Source organism: Choristoneura fumiferana, chromosome 7 (assembly GCF_025370935.1).
Source record: "Choristoneura fumiferana chromosome 7, NRCan_CFum_1, whole genome shotgun sequence".
Classification (NCBI taxonomy): Eukaryota; Metazoa; Arthropoda; class Insecta; order Lepidoptera; family Tortricidae; genus Choristoneura; species Choristoneura fumiferana.
Window position 1 is genome coordinate 11,478,706 of NC_133478.1, and position 23,663 is coordinate 11,502,368.

The 23,663-nt window shown below is 36.7% G+C and overlaps 1 protein-coding gene across 1 annotated transcript in view; it reads right to left on the minus strand.

Annotated features, from left to right (window-relative positions):
- The window catches only part of rsh (Rap GTPase activating protein radish), a 204,271-nt gene that overhangs the window by 7,212 nt on the left and 173,396 nt on the right, over positions 1-23,663 (minus strand). Inside the window, exons 12-17 of the mRNA XM_074090187.1 lie at positions 13,157-13,337; positions 7,043-7,187; positions 6,705-6,962; positions 5,859-5,988; positions 5,211-5,374; positions 2,107-2,338 (exon numbers count right to left, since the gene is read on the minus strand). Coding sequence (XP_073946288.1) covers positions 2,107-2,338; positions 5,211-5,374; positions 5,859-5,988; positions 6,705-6,962; positions 7,043-7,187; positions 13,157-13,337 — 1,110 coding nt within the window. The remainder of the gene's footprint in view (positions 1-2,106; positions 2,339-5,210; positions 5,375-5,858; positions 5,989-6,704; positions 6,963-7,042; positions 7,188-13,156; positions 13,338-23,663) is intronic.

Here is a 23,663-nt window from a genome sequence, read left to right on the forward strand (position 1 = left end):
AACCTCCAGTTTTGTAGGTATATAAGCTCCTTGTCTTGACCAACTCGATTTTTTTTATAGTCGGTCGTGGCAAGTGGCCAGATCGAAAAGGTACCGTTGGAGGTTAATATATATAATAATATAAGTAAATTCAATTTACTGAATACTGAAATTCAATTTATTATTATTCTCATTTTTTTTGTACTATTTTACTTTCCTCACAGTCGAAATGAAAAGTAGAGTGTCTAACTCGGGTGAAATTACCCATTTCCCCTCGAACTATTGGCTCTCTTACTTCGTTCGAGCGCTAGAAACATCTCAGGTGAAATGGGTCACTTTCCACCCTTGGTTATCAATCTATTAAACCATGTGCGTATCTTTACTGTTATATTTATTTCTCTTCAGATTTTAGGTTTCGAATCTTTGAATTACTCTTGCTTCTGTTGTCCCAATGTAAACTGCTATTTTTATGTGTTTTGTACAGTCAAGGGCATAAATAGCCGTAGCGTCAAAATCTGTATACATTGATCATAATATTATGTTTAGTGCCATAAAGGTGTATAGATATTTTTGACGTGTTGGTAACGTATATAATGTCGGTGGCCAATCGTAAAATCACGAAACCACGAATCACGAAACCGAAACCCAGATCACGAAATTCCTAGGCATATCTTGAAATGACCCCATTTCATGATATACCTAAAAGTTGGCCAGGCATATCACGATGTGCCAGAGAAACAATTTGTCGATATTCCTAGCTCTATATCGGGCACATCGAGATATGCAGAAAAAAAGAAAAATATAGGTACAACGAGCGAAGCGAGGAGTGGTTAGTATGAACTGTTTCCACAACGCACGAGCCGAGCGAGCGTATATGGCGGCGTTTCATGATATGCCTAGGAATTTCGTGATCTGCCTAAACTGGCCAAATCATGAAATAGCGGCGTTTCATGATATGCCTAGGAACTTCGTGATTGGGCGGATTTTACGATCGGCTGGCGACTAGTTTGTCGCGCGTCCGCGGGTAGGTACCTACTTATGATTTTCCGGGGTAAAAAAAGTTATGTCGTTCCCTAGGGCTCAAACTATCTCCGTAACAAATTTTTCACCGTTGGAATACTTTAAGTAACAAAAAAAAAGCAGAAAACAAACACACTCACTGTCAATTTCATAATATTAGTTGAGATTAGGAGTTTTATTAAAAGTATAAAACGTGATTAACGCATTCACTGCCACCTGACTTCCACTGGTGCCACCGACGCACATGTGCGTTCAAAATGTACCTATGAATAATTTGACAGCGGCACTGGGCGAAGTTTCGCAAACACGTATATGCGTCGGTGGCAGTGAATGCGTTAACTAATAACGCACAGCACCTACACAAAGGTAGTCACAGTCACTATTGTGACTAGAAATTTGGTAGACGTATGACGGGATAAAGACGTTGTCTATTTTTATTCTTCCAATGGTAGAAAAAGAAGGAGATTATGGGCTTATCTAGAGTGGTCAACTAGAAGGTGGTTAAGAGTACAGTATATTTAACACAATTTTCTCAAAAATGTCCGTAAAAGTTGACATTATTCTTTACATATCAGAAGGTGAAGTGCATAGTTTATGGTCAGCGAAAAATTAAAAAGTTAAAAAGATTGCAGGCGCGCTAGCTCGACAATAATGAATTAGCGCGCCTGCAATCAGTCACATTTTTTTTTAAGTTAAAAAGGCCATGGAAATGTTGGCACAAATCGTATACGGCCAAGTCTAATGGCCGGTATCAGATATTTTGTTGGAACTCCGGACTTTATCTATTGGGTCTGAAATAGCTTGTGGTATTTTCGGTGGAAAAATACACCTGCAGTTTATTTTTAATGAAAAAAGGCGGGAAAGCATAAAAAAAATATGGGAATAAAATTAAATTTTATAATATATTTTGAGGAAAAGTTTATTCTATTCCAGAATTATTCACCATTTTTGAGAAAAGCTTTATATTAGTCTCGGCTGGAATAGCAATTGCTGGCTTCGTATTAGTTAAACGGACTCGCAAGCTCGTCCGTTAAATACACATACTCAGCCAGCAATTGCCTCCTTCCAGGCCACGACAAAAATCTACTATTCCTTTTGCCAACTTACCTACTTCTGACGCCTAAAATAGCCCTCACGCCAATAAACTTCGTCTTCTGCTTGGATTGGCCCACGAGAAAGACGACGTCAAACAGCTGCGCATTAGTGGCTATATTCAGCTCGTTGTTGAGGAACACGCGCGTGAAATCCTTCGCCAGCTGATCATAGTCCTCGAACTGATCTCTGACAGAGTCTAGGAGGGGAGACGATGGCCGCATATGGCCGATGGGACGCCATGATCCTGTAAATTTAGAAAGACTAATTAAAGTCATTGTGGTAAGTGCCGTGGTGGCCTAGTGGTTTGACCTATCGCCTCTCAAGCAGAGGGTCGTGGGTTCAAACCCCGGCTCGCACCTCTGAGTTTTTCGAAATTCATGTGCGGAATTACATTTGAAATTTACCACGAGCTTTGCGGTGAAGGAAAACATCGTGAGGAAACCTGCACAAACCAGCGAAGCAATTCATTGGTGCGTGTGAAGTTTCCAATCCGCACTGGGCCCGCGTGGGAACTACGGCCCAAGCCCTCTTGTTCTGAGAGGAGGCCTGTGCCCAGCAGTGGGACGTATATAGGCTGGGATGGATGGTGGTAAAATGGACGGTTTCCATGTGATGACGATGAACTGAAAGTTTCAATAAGGTGTACATGCCACCAAAGAGATGGACGGATGACCTGGTTAAAGCCGCGGGTTCACGGTGGATGCAGGCTGGCTCCAACCGAAGCAACTGGAGGTCTATGGGGTGGGGGGATGCTATATCCAACGGTATACGTCCTAAGGCTGATAATATGATGTTGATAGGTCCACCGATAAAGGTAGATGACGGACTGGCGACTAGGTTAAAGGTATTAAATGATGGTGGGTGGAGAAGGCATGCGACTGTAAGTTCAATGATATTTTTTGTAGGATATACCTATATTTAACAGTGTATATTCTTTAGGTTGAAATGAAGCTCGCTTATGATAGAAAGGTCAAAGAACTTTAAGGCGACGTGTTATGTACATAGAAGTTCGTTCATTAAGTGCCAAGAGAAAGGTACATATAACAATAGTAGATTGTACAACAAGAGCATACAACGAGCAATTTTACCCGATACGTTCATTAGCCACCCGAGCCGGTAGGTACGGCGAGGGGAAAATGCGTTTAATGTTCGAGTTTTACACTCTGCTTTTTACTTCGATTGAGAGGAAATCAAATAGCAACAGAAACAAGCAGAAGTGGAAAAAATTGTTCACTTTCTATGTACCTTTTATTTTTTATGTATTATAATCAAGGAGCGGAATTTCTCATAGCAAAAATCAAACATCACAGGGATTGAACATAAGTTTTATCGACTGTTCCAGTTATCGATGTTATCGAATCGACTCTTTGCTTGTTATCGCCTTTAACATTATTCTGTAACATTTGACCTCTTTGATAAGCGACTTTCATCTCCATATTAAAATAAAATAAATCGCGTCAACGTCACATATTATGACATTTATGTCGCTTGAGTTTTTCTCAGTCATTCCCGTGTTATTAAAATGGTTAATCCTAAAAGAAAAACGATTGACAAATGGATAAAAAAACATCCCTTACTTATTTACAATAAAGATTCTTCAACGATATACTGCTCTAAATGTAAAGTTAATTTGAAAGAAGAGAAAGAGCTTGAGCTGTCTTTATATTTTAATTGTAACTAACTTAAAAAGTGCTATTTTAAAAGTACCTACTATTTTCTGTTTTATTAATTGCTGAAATATTTATCGATAGTCGATAAAACTTATGTTCAATTCCTTTGACGTTTGATTTTTGCTATGAGAAATTCCGCTCCGTGATTATAATAATTCTATTTTTTTTCAATTTACTTTTTTTTTATTCGACTGGATGGCAAATGAGCAAGTGGGTCTCCTGCATTATAAGATATCACCCCCGCCCATAAACATCTGCAACACCAGGGGTATTGCAGATGCGTTGCCAACATAGAGGCCTAAGATGGGATACCTCAAGTGCCAGTAATTTCACCGGCTGTTTTACAACCAACGCCGAAACACAACAGTGCAAGCACTGCTGCTGCATGGCAGGATTAGCGAGCAAGATGGTGGTAGCAATCCGGGCGGACCTTGCACAAGGTCCTACCACCTTTACTGATTTATTTTGATTGATTTGATTGATTTTTAGTTTGTAAATTAAAAGTATAAATTAAAGTATAAATTAATCAATATTTAAAAAATATGCAGAAACTTTTTTATTTGTGGCTGTTGACACCGCCTGATTACCTTGGTCTTAAATAGGTCTTTGACGAAAATTTTATTTAATGCACTAGAGCATAAATATAATTAGTTCTATTTGTGTCACAAGGGAGCAAAATGGTGTATTTACGGCGAAGGCGTACATATTGAATCCAGAATGTAGCGAAGGATTCTGCAATAGAATCCTGAGCGTAGCGAGGGATTCTAAAGTAGAATCCTGAGCGTAATGAGGGATTCAAATGTTAACGCCCAAGATGAAAATAATTTATCAACCAGCGTAGAAAAAGGCGTGGCTTTACAATTATCAATTCAAAAAATGGCATTTGCAATAAAACACTTAGAAAAGCCTTGAACAGAAAAGTTGCACTTTGCTCCCTCTCATCAGGGAGGATAAGTTACGTTTCTGAAGGAGAGGTGTGAAAAAGTCATTTTATGTCGCCTAGATACAGCATAAATACGAACTTTACGAGCATGAGAAGTGAAAATGTTCATTAAAGTATATCCCAAAGTAGTAAATCCCATGACCTCAGACGCAAGCCTTGCATTAAAATTAATTAAAGATGCTTATAATTTTGGCAACAAATATATTATAGATATTATGCAAAAAACTCTTTCAAGGTTATGTTAGCAAAATATTATTGTCTTTATGAATTCCTTCGAAATACATATTTGCCTATAATAATTTAGTTACAACAACTTTCAAATTGATTGGATCGATGTCATTTCCTTTGATTTAATAAGAATCGGTATATCAGTTATTACGAAATAACGTAGATGATTTTAAGACATTATAAAGTCTTGTGACCCGGCACGAACCTATAAGTTTTAACCGGGCAAATTAAATTATCAATATCGAGTTTTAGATCAAATTTGACGACGAACGTACCTCTTCTGTATGGTTTTGGTATCTGTCCGGTTTCGGCGTGATTCTGTAAGTTGGCTACGATGTCTTCCAGCATTTGACTCCTAGTACGTTCTTGCATTCGCGCGAATTTCGGAGCGGAGTAGGATGCTCTTTCGCCGTTCACTATCTTTGTCAGAAGCCATTCTCTGTAAAGCAGACAAATCAAAATAAAAATGTCGCAACTTTTCAGTAAAACTAAAAAAGTATAAACTAAAGTAAGTATTTTACGTGCTGATTGTTACGTGAGTGGAGTGGCAGATGACAATGAATAGATCGATTCACAAGAGCTAGCACGAATGAATTGAACGAAAGCAACGTCACTTGTTACTTGTGTGAGTGCCGTTCTTTCTTATACAGGCGCATTCTAATATTTTATAACCAAATACGCAATACTTCTTAAAATACAAATATCACTTATTGAACCAACCTGTATTTAATCATTTTGTGATGCATACATAGACATTACCGTTCACTCATTCAATTCATTCGTGCCAGCTCTTGTGAGCCGATATTAAGTTGTTAATGTGGAACTTTCTATTTTATCTTTAAGTATTTGCAGTGTGCATCAAAAAGTAAGCATAGCATGCAAATATATGTATACATACAAATCAGAATGAACAAAGAAGCTACCTGAACATAGGGCCCTTGTCGAAGACGCTCTGCTCCCAGAGGTAAGGCTTGTAGGCGCCGACTTCATCGCGTGTAACCACCGACACCTCATACCGTGTCGGCCGCCGTTTTATTCTGGCAGATACTCGGACTGGAAAATAGTTTAAATGGCTTTCGTCAATGAGCAAGAAAAAATATACGAATTATCTATAAGCGAAAACTAAAGCGACATTACTTTACGAGTACCTTCAACATCATCATATCAGCCAATACCTACTCCCATTTAAATTTGAAGAAAATATTGCACCTTTCATTATTTTATGCCTGGAAAGAGCTCATTTCAATAGCAAGCATATTGTAATCTTATCACCCGTATTTCACCGATAGTCTCCACGTAGTATTTATTTTGCTAAATGCGCTATATAGGCTACGAGTATAATACAACTGTTTATGTCCTAATCTCAGCGTCAAACTCAATATTTAAATGTTGGTAACGCAGGTGCAAGGTTTTAAAGTTTTCCATATCATTGTTGTATTATCCCAGCGATCAATAAAGTAGTTTGAGCAATATCTAGCTAAATCCCATTAATCCCTTCATGCTTCAGTCTCGGATCGCTAATCCAAGCGTAAAATCTTCACGAGTTTAATGGAAGTTTCTAACACTTGCAACTAACTTGAACCACTAAGAATCTAATAACAGGTAAGTACGTTAAAAAGTCCTGAAAAATTCGCCAGGGTCTTACCACAAGAAAATAGGTAGTGTTAGAGAAGAAAAAAACAATGCATTCCTACTTAATTTTTGGACAGTTCCTTGAAAAGCAAAGAGATAAAGTCACACAATGTAAAGAATATTTATTACAGTCATACCTAATATGAACGTGTGTAAGAAATGACTCTTGATGCAGGCCGGGGAAAATGCAGTGTTGTCAGCTTCAAGGAACACGACGCACACGATATCGTTCCCTATGTGCCGTTTTCTCTGAAGTTTCTGGGGGTCATGACGCTCGTAAGGCAATAATGTAGACACGTGGAACATTATTTCAATGCCCCTCCAGTTAGTATAAACCGAATAAAGACCAGTTAGATCGTGCACCGTGTCTAATCCACCCTTATATTTATCGAAACCTGAAAAAAAAATGAATAATATAAGAATTGCTATTTTGCGTTCCATTACTTTGTCATAAGATCAAGGAAAGTATGAAGACCTTTTAATCGCACTTTTTCCCCGAGCACTTGTAAGAACTCTTCAAACATTGGCGAATTTTCATTATTGTCCAGGATGTCTTCTTCGCTGTATTGATTCTCTTTTACGAATATCACGCCAACTTTCAGTTCCGACTTTATGAATACCTGGAAGAGAAAAATATGAAAGATAAGAATTTATAAAACTTAAAACAAAGAAATTTAAGGGAATTCTCTAGTTAAAATTCTTAATATTATATATTTGTTTTGTTTCGTATTTATTTGCCAACTATTGCTTAATTCTTTAGGCAAATTGAGTAGGTAAGTACCTAATAATCTTGTAGATGAGCAAATAAAAGCACCTAAAGCCATTACTTCCCTAGATAAAATTAGGTTATAAAACCTGGCTTACCTACACGTCCCCATTAATTGTTACCTTAAGACAATATATACTAGCAGTTAATGGTGCGAGACGCGTAACTTATCAGCGGATTAGGGAATAAGGAAGCAATCTATCTTGGTCGTGGCTATCAAAAATATAATCAGCGTATAAGCCACTCCCTCGCGGGACGCCACTCATTATCTTTTCCATCTCCGTAAGCAACTAAGAGCTCTAGTCGCTGTGGAAAATATTCTTACCAATGCGTATATACCTAAACCTAAGTGTGAATGAATACGGATTACGTTGATCACTGAACTTCTTGTATTATTGTAACAGAACGAACTACAATATTTTTGCCTTGTTTCTCCGCTGCAAACTGTAGAACATTATAGCTACGTCTGTACGTCTGTGCAACACATATAAATATTATGTTACCATGCGTGTATATCTATATGTATGTGTCGCAAAGAACTGTGGTGCACAGTTGGTAGCGGCGAAAAAAAAATTGTACTTTAATATGGACCTCCGCAAAGTAACGCATGTATTCATTGTAACGGAGTTTCGCCTCCACCTCCGATAGTGCTGAACTTCTGCAAGAAAGCATAAATCCCCTCCGTATTTTTTAAGTAAATTACAGCAAACAGCTGTATTTTTTTAGTATCGCTCGTTTCAGTTACCCACATAGTAAATACTAAAATTGAGTTTTAAAACAGTATATTTACCGACTGGCTACGGAACGGACTTAATACAGAGCCTAAATCCCTGGAGCTGGATACTTGTGGCATATAGATATTTACGGTATATGGTATTACTACACATACCTTTATCAAAGTATTACCTTAGGTATAACCGAGGTGCACTAAGAAGGGATTTTACGAAAGTCCCATGGGAGCAGAAAACTAGGCTACTTTTTAAACGAGGAGAAAACTGGATATAATATTATGTTTATAATCCTGTGGCAACTACAAAAATACTACTTGGATGAGTCAACAGGTCACAATTCTATGCAAAATGAAATCCCACGTCGGTATATTTATAAATATGATAATAACATTATTATAAGTACCTAGATATTTGTGATCTCGCCAGAAGGCATTTTATGTCCAAATGGTACATCATTTCTGTTCCCAATTATTTGCTAAGCTACGTCTTTTTACGTCAGATACTTGTAGTAACCTGACCAGTCTAAAGGATAGAATAGACTACCAGAAAATAAAGCACAATGTTTTGCAGTGTTTCAATTTGACAACCGATCCCTGTTACGGGTCGTAGAGTGGAGGTAATAAGTTTGCGAGAGTGAGCCATTTGACAGCGCTCGCAATAATATCTAAATTGAAGCGACACGACAATCCACTCTATCCGTCCCGTTACTCCCGTTGCCGCTCAAAACTGGACCTGCCTATTTCAATTAATGGTACCTATTATAACCTGCCAGCAAGAGTGGCTAGATTTATTAAGAACTAGCTTAAGCCCGCGACTTCGTCTGCGCGGATCTAGGTTATCGCGCGGTGGCACCCTCATCCTTGGGGCTTAAACTATCAATATAACAAATTTCATCTAAATCGGTTCAGTGGTTTCGACGTGAAAGTGTAACAGACAGAGTTACTTTCGCATTTATAATATTAAGTAGGGACAGTTCGCGCTACATTAAAATTGTACGAAAATGTGTGAATTAATAGTAGATTGTACAACGAAACGAGTCTTAGACGAAGATTGAACTTTATGCACTAGAGCATAAAAAAGTAAATTTTATGTTACCTAGATCCAGCATAAATACCTACGAAGTTTACGAGCATTAGAAGTGAAATAGTAGATTGTACAATAAGAGCAATAAAACGAGCCATTTTACCCGAGACGTTCATATAGTCACCCGAGCCGGTACGGCGAGAGCGGATAGACATAGACACGTTGAGGGGAAAATGGGTTTAATGCTCTAGTTTTTGTCCCGCGGGACAGTGAAAAACGAAATCTACGCGGATGGAGTCGCGGGTAACGGCTAGTAAAAAATAAAAGGTAAGAAAGTGAGCAATTGTTTCCACTGTTGTCATTTCCTCGCAATGTAGGTAAGTGTAAAGCAAAGTGTAAAAATCGAGCATTAAACCCATTTTCCTCTCGACGTGTCTATCAACGTGTTAACAACAGCTATATGAACGTTTTGGGTAAAATGGCTCATTTTATGATTTTGTTGTACAATCTACTATTGTTGATAAAGTAATAAAGTTTTGAAAGGCAAAAATAAAATGTAAAAGTCACGATCACGCATGCTATTGCGTAAGATACAAAACACCAGTAAAGAGGCATTTCGTCTGATGAGAAACGAGTTTACGGCTGTACTACTATCTAATAAAGCAGACATAAAAAGTTTTCTTGAGCCACTGTGTCTGTACTAAAACGTAATGTCCCTTTACAGGTTACTCATCATTCTAGGTATCTCAAGATGTAGATAGAGCAACAAAAAATCGGTTCTGAGAATAAGGACAAAGGTAACGAAAAAAGTAGGTTACAAAGGTGACCATCGGGAAATTTCAAGTTTTCCGGAGTGACTTTGAATATTTGTTCTCAGAATGACTAACTAGGAGTTGACATACAGAGCGACTTAAGACAGTTTACTCGTTCCGGGGATATTATGAATTCATAAGAATGCGAAGAAAAGTAAACTTCTGGGAGGAGAGAATGAAGTTATGAGCGTTAGGTCGATGTCGCGGGTCGCGCAAGAGTCGGGCGTCGCTTCACGTTAATAATTCTGCGACAATTTGAAGCCACTCTAAAAAAAGAATTACCTACAAGTGCGTCGTTAACTTTTGATGGAGTTATATCTGCGAACGCCGCACCGGTAGCGGCTAGATCAAATTATTAAATACTGATTTGATCGGACAGATTTAATTCCCTAACTTATTCGTGAATAGGGTATTTGTTATCATTAAACAGTTCTTATATACGGCACTAAAAAAACCGATCAAGTGCGAGTCGGACAAGGCTATGTTGTTATAAAAAATATTTTTGCTAGGACATGGGCACCACACACTAAGCGTGAGAATCAGATTCATTTAAAACAACCATCGGTAAATTTAGGTCATCGTTCCGAAAAATACCGCATAGAAACGAAACGAAATCTTCTTACCTATAGTAGCGCGTTACTAAGGAGAGTCTATTCCACAATGTACGGATACTATGTCAGAGGGAAGGAAGCATACGTCGCGGGGATGGAGAGCTGTCAATATCGGAGCCCGTGGAATATTGAACAGACATCGCAATAGACGCTTTTTGTCGAGCCGTTTACTATCTAATAATTTTGCATTAACGTGACGCTTTTCATGTTATTTTCCTTTTGAAAAGTCACAACAAAGTCGTTGTTGTGTCTGTTTCGCTTAAGGTTTCTGTAGATTTTCTGTCAGTTTTAATATAATGACTAAAAAATAAACGGCTCAACTTATTAGGTGTCACCATGGACATCCATAGAGGAATCAATCATAGAGAGGTAGTACCAATCTATGTTTAATGCATGTATATGTTTAACTATCGGTTTGGTTTTGATATATTTTTGAACTCACTACACAGATAGCATAAATACGAAGTACGCCGGCCCGGATGGTCCGGCTCTCAAATATTGGTGTACAATTTTCAGTCTGTTCAAATAACATGTAGGTAGTACATAATAAATGAAGTTATAAAACAAAGAGTTGCAACGTTCTCCTTTATTTACAGATATGCATAAAGAGCTGCGTGATATTAAAGTTCCACTGTACAAAGCGTTCTGCTTCGCTTTATTTTCGTGAATTCAGACTTTTAGCTGTACAAAATTAATGCTCATTCGAAATTCAGGGGCGACGGGCCGCGCCCACCAAAGTTTCCACTTACATTCGTTCTCTTCGTTGTGATCTCCGACGGTAGGCACCTAATGAAAATTGGCAGCTCACTGGATTCGGTAAACTTTGCTATTAAGCCACTAAACACAAAAATTGATGAACAAAACAAAGCTCGGCCCGAATTTGGTTTTCAAGTGTAAAAACAGATTGCTATTTTTGTATTTAAAATTCCTGAATTTACATTTCGGAACGCGAAATGCATGGCAGATATTTTCATACTAGCATTACGTTTTAAATATTCTCTACACAAACAGCAGGTATTCCGCACACAATTTATGTAAATGACCTCTATGCATTTTAAATTACGCGAGAAAAGGGACCGTTTAGATCATATTTATGATATTAGGAATTCCATTACGTGGCTAGGTCCGCAAGTCAAATGTCATGAAAGTCATATCACATGAAATAATTTTATGAAACAAAGTTTGCGCTCGAGTTAATATTTTAATGCGATCCTCATCTAGCCGAGGCTTGGAGTTCGCAGACGTGTCTCCGAGCAAATAGTTTCGCCACTAACTTGTAGTCCATTACCGTGATTAGACGTGAGACATTAAGGAAGCTTTGGCTTTCGGGACAGGACAAAATTCCATCAATGTTTTAAAGCTGAACTAAATAAGTACCTACGTAATTCCGCGTGTGTCGCAGAAAGAGACAGTTGGCAGTGTTTTATTACTCGCAAATTGTGTAAATACATCTAAAGTTGGCGTGATCTGTATACGACTTTAAAGAAGTTCCCTCTTACACACAAAGTGTTTTACATTAGAATAAATAACTGAAATGTGGACTTTAACTATTGATCACTTGAACATTCATCTACAGTCCAAAATGATTACTGCTTCTCTTGGAATTAGAAAGTTGGGTGTGCGATGAGCTCAAGTTTGCTTGTTACCCTCAATTAAACTGCTTCACACGCGTTTTATGTATCAGTATAGGTTTCAATAAAAGTAGAACTGCGTGCGTGCAGCAGGGCTCTACGTCCTGAGTCCCAAGACGGCGACAGGGCGCCCCCACAGGCCTCGCCTGATTGGCGTCACCCTGCCTGTGCTGCCTGCCTCGCGACTAACGGAGCTCATTAATGTTTCACGGCTGTAAGCGGCGGCATCGTTTATTCGTAATTGGGAACTGAAAAAACAATCGCAGCCTGGAGAAAAGGTTTTAGTGCTAATTTACTTGCTATTTCGAGTTCGGCTCAAGATTAATGCTGAATGAGGGGCTGTGCTCGTCGTGTATAGTCGATAGATTGCTTCCTTTATACGTTTCGATTTATTGATAGCTCCAGGTATTCGGGTCGGCGATAAGTTTTAGTTTCGGTGAAATTACGGTCGCTGCACGCCGCAGGTCAGATATTAAATTGACTTTGGGCTATATTAAATTTGTTGGTGCAAAATGTTGACGGTGTACCCGGATTGCACAAATTCGTGGCGGTATTTAATTATGTTTGCGGATTAGTAGCGTGCCGTCGGGTATGCGTAACGAACATTATTGTCTTTTGCATCACAGCTCTGAAGCGAGTCATAAACCTACATATATTTACATTACATGAATTCGTTTAGGGAATTCATCACTCATTTGGATCTTTGAATTATTACCTATGTGCCTAAAGTTGTTTTACGGTATTCAGTCCAGTTTTTGTCAGTTTTTGTTAGTATGCCTAAGCCGTCAAATGTCCTATTTCGTCTCTTGAGCATTTTAGTATTCTATCATTATTCCTAACTCACCAAGATCAGCTGGCCGAGTGCCACCCCGACCCGACGCACAGAACAAGGAAACTGGGAGAAACTAGTGTCGAAGGCCAAGAGTCACTTTGAGTCACTGATCTAGTGCGTCAGTATTAATTAAGTAAGTCTTATTCTTGCGTGATTGTGCGTCATCCACCAGTTGCAAAGTACCTGATCGAGTTTGAGCAGTTCTTCCGGCGTATCAGGCAGCTGGCCCAGCATGAGTGGTGGGTTGATGTTGACCTCCTTGCCGAGTGAGCGCACCACTTCTTCGCGGTTATATCGGTCCGCGAACACGCACGACGCGGGGATCAGACCATGGACCGTATAGCTTATCGCTCGGACTAAAATCCTGGAGACAAAGAAACAATATTGAATACGAGTCACCTTTTAGGAGAGCAAAGCTTGCTTCACAGAAACTGATAGTAATAAGCTGTGTCTTTTGACTTTTTGACTGAATTAAACCGCTGAATTGAGAAGCAAAAACAATAACTGTTATTGTTGATAGACGGAAAATTAAAAACTATTACTATTTGTATAGAGGCTCACTCAAGTTATAGTTAAAAACAAGGAATAATAGAAATAGTAGCAAAACTTTTTATTCAATTTCGTCCAAAAATATTTCATCAAACTATTTAGATCATACTCGTATCACGTATCTAAAAAAGTATATGGATTCTAAGAACACGCTCATCCAAATTAAAAACCGGATTTTTAATTGCACGGAAAAAATGTAAACAAAGTTTCGTCATTGTCAAAGTGACATTCCAGGGGATCTCAAGGTACGGGGCAGCTAGAATATTTTATAATGTTACCATGTTTTTTTTTATATTTCCGATAAAAGAGCCTTTTTACGGGAGACAACATATAAGTTGCCTTTTGACCAAGAAGTACTTGGACCGGAGTCCAGACTTTCATACAACAATGAACGAAATACAACGGAAAACGTAACAATGAACAACTTAACTCTCAGATCAAATAAAAAAGTAAAGATGGAGAACGGTAAACAGCCAAGTGAGGCCTGATTTATAAACATGTGTTCATAGGCCGGTGTTGCCATAATAATTCTCAGTACCCCGCAACTACAAAAATATCATTATCGTTATCGTTTACAGGGTATCCTCAAATTCTTTCAGAATGTTTCAGCTATTCAGTTAGTTTCACTGAACACCCCTTCGAGCTGAAATTTCCTGGAAAAATTTGAAGTTATTGAGTATAATTTGTACATTCTTAATGAACACACATCTGGGCAATCGGTGGAAAAGCAGTCTCCTTTTAGGAACATTCCCTAACCCTACAGCTAGTAGTCGCGGACATGATATTTGATAGTTTTATAATGCTGTCACATGTGCTGTGATGTCATGTCGGAAGACAGATTACACTCTGCCACTGTAATGTATAATGCTCTAGCTAATTTACTTCTGGGGAGGCTTATGTGCTTCACTGAGTGACGTTTTAACTATCATGTAGACAAGTATTTCAGGAATATAAAGGAAGGAGGTAATTCCCTTATATTCTTGAAGTAGATACCTACTACCCGTCGTTGAAGTGACAAATGAAAATGATAAAGTTCTTTAGCATATGGCTGTTACTCTGTCATTTGGTTCTTCTATTATAATAAAATTTGAATAAAAGCTTTAGGTACTGATCTACAAACTTTTACTTCGTTACTGTCACTCCACAACCACACGTGAAAGACAGCTACGCTGTGCGATACATAAACCCGTTTTTTTTATTGGAAACCCATTTTTGTTCATTGTTGTACACCTCCGCAAAGTAGGTATTGCCTGAATCATTCAATTAATATACCTAGTGCCATCCACGAAGACGCGTGATTTTGTTAAAATTAGACATTAATGACATTGTAATAAGAACCACGGCACGCGTCATCGTGAATGACTCTACCTATAGTTGGATTCATTTGGAGCAAAATTAATTTAGTCGACGACTGGACAGCATAAGGTTTAGGGTTTGATCTTCACACAATTGAATTTATTCACAGGTGTGTCCATGTTTCCTCACGATGTTTTCCTTCACCGTTAAGCTCATGGTAAATTTCAAATGCAATTTCACACATAAATCCTGACAAACCGGGATGTGCGAGCCCAGGATCGAACCTATATCCTTCTGCTGGAGAAGCCATAGGTCAACCCACTATGCTACCGTGGCTATTTAAGGGTATTTCTCCATTAATTGGAAAATTTTAACAGTCTCCTCAAAGTCTCCTCTCTTCAAATTATGATGAATTTAACAGTAAAAATGGTTTTGCACCATAACTATATACAGTGTTGCGTAGACCTATACTTGAAACGTTTAGGTAATTAACTAAATGTAAACTGCCAGATTTGGTACATTCAAGGATTTTTAACATTTTACTTATCTATCATTGTAATGCAAAATAGACTAGTGTATTTCAATACAGAAAATGCACATGTTTAGATAGTTTAATGGGGAAATTTCAATATTTAAGACACCAATTGACGTTGTTTTGTTTACATTTAGTTAAATACCTATCCAAACCAAGTATATATAGATGTATGCAAAAATGACAATCTTATCAATAATTTTTATATTAATCATAATCAGGCTACAGGGTAATGTTTTTGTACTCTTGGGACAATGTTTGATTAAAAACTTTCATAAAATGACGTGCATATTAATTGAAATACTACTTTATTATTATCAATGGTGTAATCATCTTTTTAAGGCCAATAAAGCACATGGCTTATATTATCTGATACTTATCAAATTCTGCGTTGGGACATGTCAGGAGACTGCTTTTTGGGGTGTTTGAAAAATTAAAATTAAATAGGTAGTTTTATTTTTGGTATCATATTAGAGAAGTTTTAAAATATGGTTGTTTTTATTTTAAACACAGAAACATTTTTCTTTGACATTTATCTGAACATGTTTTTCCAAAAAAAGCCAAGGACTTTCAGTGGATAAAATCAAAATCGTCAATTCCTTCGTGGCAATAAAATTGAGAAGGTCAAACACTTTCATGCAGATAATATTAGTTAGCAATAGGATATTAACAAATTTAGTTCTACTTCAAATAAAGCTGTTGATTAAGCCTTATCTTCACTTGAACCGTCAACAGAGTAAATTCTGCGGGAAAAAACGCTTTTTAATTAAATTCTCGTGTTGTCTGGAGTTTCAGTTTTCCTACGACAGAGGATAATGAAAATACCAGATTCACGGTAAGCCTTCCTGGCATCTACAGTACAATCCCTTTGTGAAAAGGAGACATTTTTGCGGCTTGTCTTGATTCTGCGGGACGTTATACGTTATACATAACATATGTTTCTTTCTAATTATAAAATTTTGAAGTTCAATATTAGAATTTATAATGCGTTTTTTACCCTTTGTGTTGTGTTCATGTATTGTGCTTGAAAGTACCTAATCAGTTTAAGACTTGTAGTCAATTAGTGTGTCATGTATTTCCATAGGAAAAAGTCGGATCTCAATCGGAATACGATGGCACCCGAAATGTCAATCAATTATTGTATTAAGTGAGTGAAATTGTCATATCCATTAAATACCAAGATGGCTGTACGATGGGTACTCAATGTAAAAGAGAGTGCGTATGAGTATGTGTATGTATCGTTTTTTTTTACAAAAAACTAACCCGTGATTGACCTCTCATCTGAGATGACCTATATGAAGCATTTATGAGTTTCCATCAATTCTGTGTTAAAACAGAGTTTTTTTAATCTACGTCATTTGCTTATTTATGTGTTTGCTTATAGTATTAAGCAATTTTACCTTAGAAGTTCACAGGACATGGGTAATTATATAGGATCATCTGAACTTTTTAGAATCGAAAGACATGATCGGATAGTAAAAACGTTGAAAGGCGGAAGAACCTTGACGTAACGGCATCCTATTATCATTCAAATAGCGCACGTACCTACGTGCTATCTACATAATTTATCCATTTTACATAATGTGTGGAAAAGTTGTGTCTAAATCGTGGGTAGCGTTTCATAAGGCACATTAATATAAAAACACGTAGCTTTTCGCGAATACAGTACACTTGGAAGAAAGGATTCCGTTAGAAGGGTCTTTAGATCAAGCTTAATATTGTTTCATTTTCAAGATTATGCGTGGTAATCATTCACGTGGGATTATAATGAAATAAAAAAAGAGTTAGGAAGGTCATAACTTGGAGAAAATGTTTTCATTATGGTTCAGTCGTGGGTTGTTACTTTGCCATTTTAAATAATGGTCAGAAATAATAACGAACGTGTCGGGCTGCGCCCTCCCTTTCTTTCTACACTGCAATATTTCCTCGTTACGAGTTCAGAAGGTGCCAGCGGCTCGGCAGATTCTGATTCCCCTGCATGATATAAGCAAAACGACTTACTCACAAAAGCTTTCCAATGCTATCGGCGTAAAAGTTCCAGCCATCAAATTGGAGAGGAAAAGTGTGTCTTAGAAACACGATACGTGTTAGGTGTTGCAGAGTTTGTGCCAAATAATTCATGTATTTGAGTTAAAAGCATCTCTGACTTTTGCGAATGGTAAATCACTACCTTTGGTTCGGTGCCTTCTCTAGGACTTTATACTATGTAGTTCTAAACGAAATTATTATAATACTAGCTGTTGCTCGTGACTTCGTGTGCGAAAATTTTATTTTTCCTGGTTAAAACTATTCTATGTCCTTCCCACGGTCTCAAACAATCTGACCAAACTTCATCTAACTCGGTTCAGCGGTTTAAGCGTGAAGAGGTAAAACCCAGACGTATAGACAGACTAACAGAAAGACAGACAGACTGAGTTAATTTCGCATTTATACTGTTTTTAAAAATAAGGATAGTAAGGATTATCAGCGGTAAAACGTACGTAAATTATATAGAATATTCTTACATCGTGTGAGTTCTCGTACGAGTACATAATTATTCCCAAGCAATTGCCATAGACATGACGAAACAAATAAAATCGTGAAACACATTCTCGATAAAGGCACGTTCAGTAACTTCATCGTAGGTAGATACGCAGATACGCGTCCTCAACTCGGGCACTAACTTTAAACTTTCCGAGATATATGGATGGAGTCGTGTGTCCCCAGGGCATTGTTCCTTCGAGCATTGTCTATAGTTGTCCCGAGACGTATGGGGCTTGGAAGAAAGGGTCAAAGATTCACTAGTGCACAAATATTTATTAGACTTGAGGGTCAATACAGAAGGCATATCGATCGGGCTTGTGTTCTGGTGTATTAACCTTCTACGGTACGGTTACATGGATATAGATTGGTACCTACATAGTTGTTGATTTGGGTTTCGACAACGAACATGATCGGAATAAAAGAATAATATATCCGAACATTTCTACGTTTGTTGTTTTTGTTCACGAACTATCGTTGAAAATGATGGCATGCGTTTACATACGCGTTCGTTAGTCGTCGTTATATGGGAAAAAATCGAGTTTTATATTAATTAAATTCAATTAAGGCTTCTGAGTGCGCCGGTTAGACACTAATTAGTGATCACGTTACACATGACAGTATTGTTTTCGCGCATGTTTACACGGAGCTCAGAACCGCGTGGATGCTCAACTAAGTTTAACAAGTGAACACATAATTATGTGAACAGCAAACATTTGAGAGAAGTTCGGAACCGAGCCGCAGTTTGCGGAGCTAGCCGATGTTTACCCGGATAAACCCTGCTAATTTACCTGCACAGATACCCCGCTAGAACACACTAACAAAATCCTTTTCGCGCTTTAACGATTTCGAATTTAGCTGACCGAACCTTTTTGACAGTAGTTTCGCAGTTAATGTTACAAACAGTGGGTCACGAGTCACGAATTATCACATTAGGTTGGCTTGCTATTGTGCAATGTACCTACTTCAATAGTAAGGAATTTTCATAAACGTGGAAATTCTGGTGGGTGACTATTTTTTACAATCTTTAGCTGCCACAAGCAAGCTTTTATTTAACTTGCAATGTAAGTATGTCTGTATCTATGTATGTGCGGGTCAAATCTTGCGAGTTGAATTTGACCCACTTCCAGTGGTCGGATTGACTTGAAATATGGTATAATTATGTAAATCTGGTGACAATACAATAATCTAGTAGTGACATCCTGGTGGTCTACCTAGGATTGTCACCGCAGGATAGAACTCCTCAACGCTTAATGGTATCAACTTGAAATTTGGTACGGAAATGTAGTTTGGATGACAATACAAGTACAGTCAACAAAAAGTACGGTCGGCAAAAATCTTGTATGAAATTTTAATTTTTTTAACAGAAAACTTATTTATTGTGATATTGCACTCTATAGCTAACTATCTAATGTAGGTAATGGTAAAAAGAAAAAGGTAATGAATAAACAAACCTACTTCATGGGTAAATGAAAAGGATGAAGAATTTTTCCACGTAAGCTAAAAGCAAAAGCATATTTCTGTACAATGTTGTGAAAAACAGGTATAACTTTTTTGTATCGTGGCAGTATTATGCGGAATAATTTAACATTTTTTGGATGTTTCTTCAGGGTTTTTAGATTATTTCAGATCAGAACCACAGCTGCCACCTTCTGCCGGTCAACATTTTGTTTTTGTATTATTTTTCCAATTATAATCGGTCCTAAATAAACAAAAAAAAACCTGACGTAGAGCAACAATAATTTATTTTTTGCTTAGAAACAATTAAATCAATTAATTTATTTTTTACGCAGGCCTATTTTAAGGGTTCAAAATATTGTTACCTTGGTGGGACAGACCTAAAATTTAAAGAGTAGGTAATTTCGATAACAATCCAGTTAAGAATTAAGGTTATTTTTATATAATTTGTTGGTTAAAAACTTACCAAAAATCCAGTACTACAAATGCTTACTTACTTAAAATGCCATATTAAAACTTTCATTTTCAACACAAGTTTTATTGTACTCTGACTGTACTTTTTGGTGCCTAATGTTGATATCTTCATAATGAAGGTTAGGTATGCCAAATTTCAAGCCAATCTGATAACTACAATCGGTTCAATTTCGCCTCGCAAGATTTGATCATTGTCACACAAACACCGCGACTTTTTATATTGTCGTTGTCTTTTTATATCCAACTGTAACAACGAAGTTTCAACTCAATTCGCATTTCGAGCACTTGAAGTGGACACCCTTGCAAGATTTTAACAGGAAAACTATATTACTCATACACTGTAACATTTGCAAAAAGCGGAACCAAAAAAACTATTTTTTTTTAGATACTTAAATAAGCGCACACTAAATTTTATTCCACGAAGAGCGAGTATGCGAAAGCAAATCTCTTACGAAGTAGATTAAAAGACGTCTTATTTCTACGGTTCAGCCGCAAGGATATTTTATTTCAACGCAAATACCCACAAAAACATTTTTGAAATCACGCGCGCATATTTGGTTTTATAAATTGTGTTTGTGGATTTTATTTTGTGAAATCTTTGAGGAAGCTACGGTGAGACGGATACGGTATGAGAATATTTTGAAGTTAACATTTTAAAGCAGCCTTTCCGTACGTTATTCATAAAAAGTTACAAACCTGTTACAGCATGATTTATATTGTTAAAAATGATTTTAACTGTTAATCTATTTTATTTTGTTTCTGCTGTTGAATGTAACTTATATGCGCTTTGGTATTTGGGAACTGTTAGTCTGTATTATGTAAATTATCAATTATATAAATAAATAGCTTTATGCGTTTTTTCTATGTTCGACAAAGATAAATTTCTAAGTAATTTTAAATATAAAACGGTGTCAGCATAAGTAATAGGTAACTATTTATGAAGAGGTAAGTGGATAAATCCGCTATTACTAAAAAAAAAGTTTAGAAAGGGAAGCCTTCCATTTATATAATTGTTTACAAAATATAAACGTGTATCAAGTCAAATTAAAAAATCGGACAAGTGCGAGTCGGACCCGCTAACAAAAGTGTATGAAACTGTATAGGTTAAATCAGGTTTAACGACTAAATCTAGATTATTTTTTCCTGAAAGTGGCCACAAGTTCAAGCAAAAACGCCAAAAACCCATTTCTCGTGTGAGGTAGCTCTTTATTTTTAACTTTTATTTGTTGTAATGGTTTGCGAAATTTATAATCACTTAATCATAATATATTAAATTAATGATGATGAACGGACAGAGTAGGTACAGTTATGCTTTATACGATTTAAGCAACATTCTGTTCTGATTAACAAAACTCTACTTTTAGAAAAGCTCACATCTACATTTTAATTGAATTAGTTTGTTGCTTTTCAATTTAATTAGTGTCGTTAAAAAGGAACAGAAATTAATTGGCATCGTAAAAGCTTCTCTTACGAGCTTTTCATACTTTAACACTGCCACAGTGTAAGTACACAAATTAACAAAAATTAAAAGACTTTTAAACAATAAGCGGACCTTCCCAAGCAAAAAGTTATGTTCTACTTTGTTAAATAAGTTGAGATAAAATATAACTAAATGACTTCGAAAAAATCAGAAAATGTTAGATTTCTCTTATTTTCTCGATCTTTTATTTACCAAGAAGGGGACTGAAATGCAATCTACTAAAATAATAAAAGTACTCTGTGATGCAATCCACATTTGAAACTAATTCGTATACATTTATATTGGTTTATTGCAAGTACTTTACTTAAGTTATCATCTCACTCACCTATTTATTTTTATGATAAGCAGTGTGTATCAAAATCAAATTATGAACCTCGCGTTGTTAGAAATAATTTATTTACTTAATTTAATTAGATCGCCTTATTTTTGTCCTATATCTGGTGGTTAAAAATTGATGTACTTACATCTCGGTACATAATTTTGGTATTGAAATACTATAATTAAGTCTATGTCCTGTGATTTGTACTACGAGCCAAAGAAATAAAAATTGCAATCCCTCAGGCTAAGTTGAATATTATAGACCCTTGAAATTCGATGACCAAATGGTACCCTCGATAAAATTTTAGCTAAGCTAATAAAATTTTAATGCCTCAAGCAGTCCACTGATTGTCCTAAGTATTCTGTGGTCCTATGTTAATTGTATTCGGTTTACGACGGGCCAAGGTAAAGCAGCTGAGGTCGTCCGTTCATTATGACGGACCTGCAAACATTTTACAAACAGCCCTCCCCTTTGTGACACCTTGCAATTTATCAGAGTGTATTTGCGTGCATGAGGTAGATTAGAAACTAACTGGAAGGATGATGTTTGGAACGCACTTTTTTCTATTGATTATATTGCTTATCACTATGGTATTATTATATTCTACTAGCTCTCCTGCGGTGTACTATTAAAGAAGATAAGATCAAAGGTTTTTTCACTTGAAATTGTAGACTTGCTCGAAAAATTGGTCCCCAGCGACGATATTCCAATAACGGTAGCCGGCAACAAATTGCATCTGATACTGACCTCTTAAGAGGCGTTCCGCTTACGATCGCAATGCGATAATATTTCTATTAAATATAATTATTTACAAAATTAATCGAAATGTTATGAACTTGTAAGTATTAACTAATCCAATCGAGTTAGAGATGTGCTTTTAATTCGATTTCAGTATTTTGTCGCATATTGAAGAAACAACAAATTTTCACTTATTATGAAACAGCATAATTCAGCTTCGTATAACCCTAGTATGAACAACAAAAGGCGCAAAGACATAGTTTATATTCCCAAAAGCACCTCACATGCTATAACACATAAATTCTTTCCCTTTCTTGGACCTTATTTATATAAAAAAATCAATAAAGTACTAAATATATATGACTTAAACCGTAAAGTGTGTAAAGTTAAAGTAACTGCGTGGCTGCAAGGTCTATCATATTTTGACACTGAAAATCTGCTGACGATTACAAGGTGAGGGTGACGCTGTGTAGCCGATTGTTCTTTGTTTATTTTATTTGACACTTGATTATATTATTTATTATAGTTTAATTACCAACTAAAGTATTATGTTTTAAGATATTGTAATGCGATGTTTAAATGCTCGAGTTGTATTATAATTCCTTAGATACTATTTGTCTAAAACACAGGTTACACTTGTAATCTAGCTTAGTCTTAACTAAATTTTACATACTAGACCTAAGATTATTTAATGTTTATATTACCTTTCTTTTTTATGTGAATTTTATGAATAAATGAATTATGAATGTTATATTTTTTTTTATTCGACTGGATGGCAAACGAGTAAGTGGGTCTCCTGATGGTAAGAGATCACCACCGCCCATAAACACCTGCAACACCAGGGGATTTCAGATGCGTTGCCAACCTAGAGGCCTAAGATGAGATACCTCAAGTGCCAGTAATTTCACCGGCGAATGCGGAAGTTTGTAAGTTTGTATTTTTATATAAGGATATAGTGTAGGTATCTGTGATGATCCAATCCCAATATATAAAAATGTCATCCATTTAGCTCAATTTGTAGAATGGTGACGATTTTTGAGATTACGAGTTTTTGGCCTGCTATAGGTGTACGAATGCTGCGAAATAACCTGTGATAGAAATTCAGCCTATATTCACACGTTCATATCATGTTCATATAAAACATTTTAAAAGGCCTGTACCTAACTTGATACTACTATTTGATTCTCACATTTAAATTTATTTAATAAAGCTGAATTCCAATCTAAATCGTATTCATAAGAGACCATGAAATCCACGGCAGCGAACATACTTCATCGATTGTCGGTTCCCAATATTTCGGTCAGCGCGGCAATTTCGATGTACG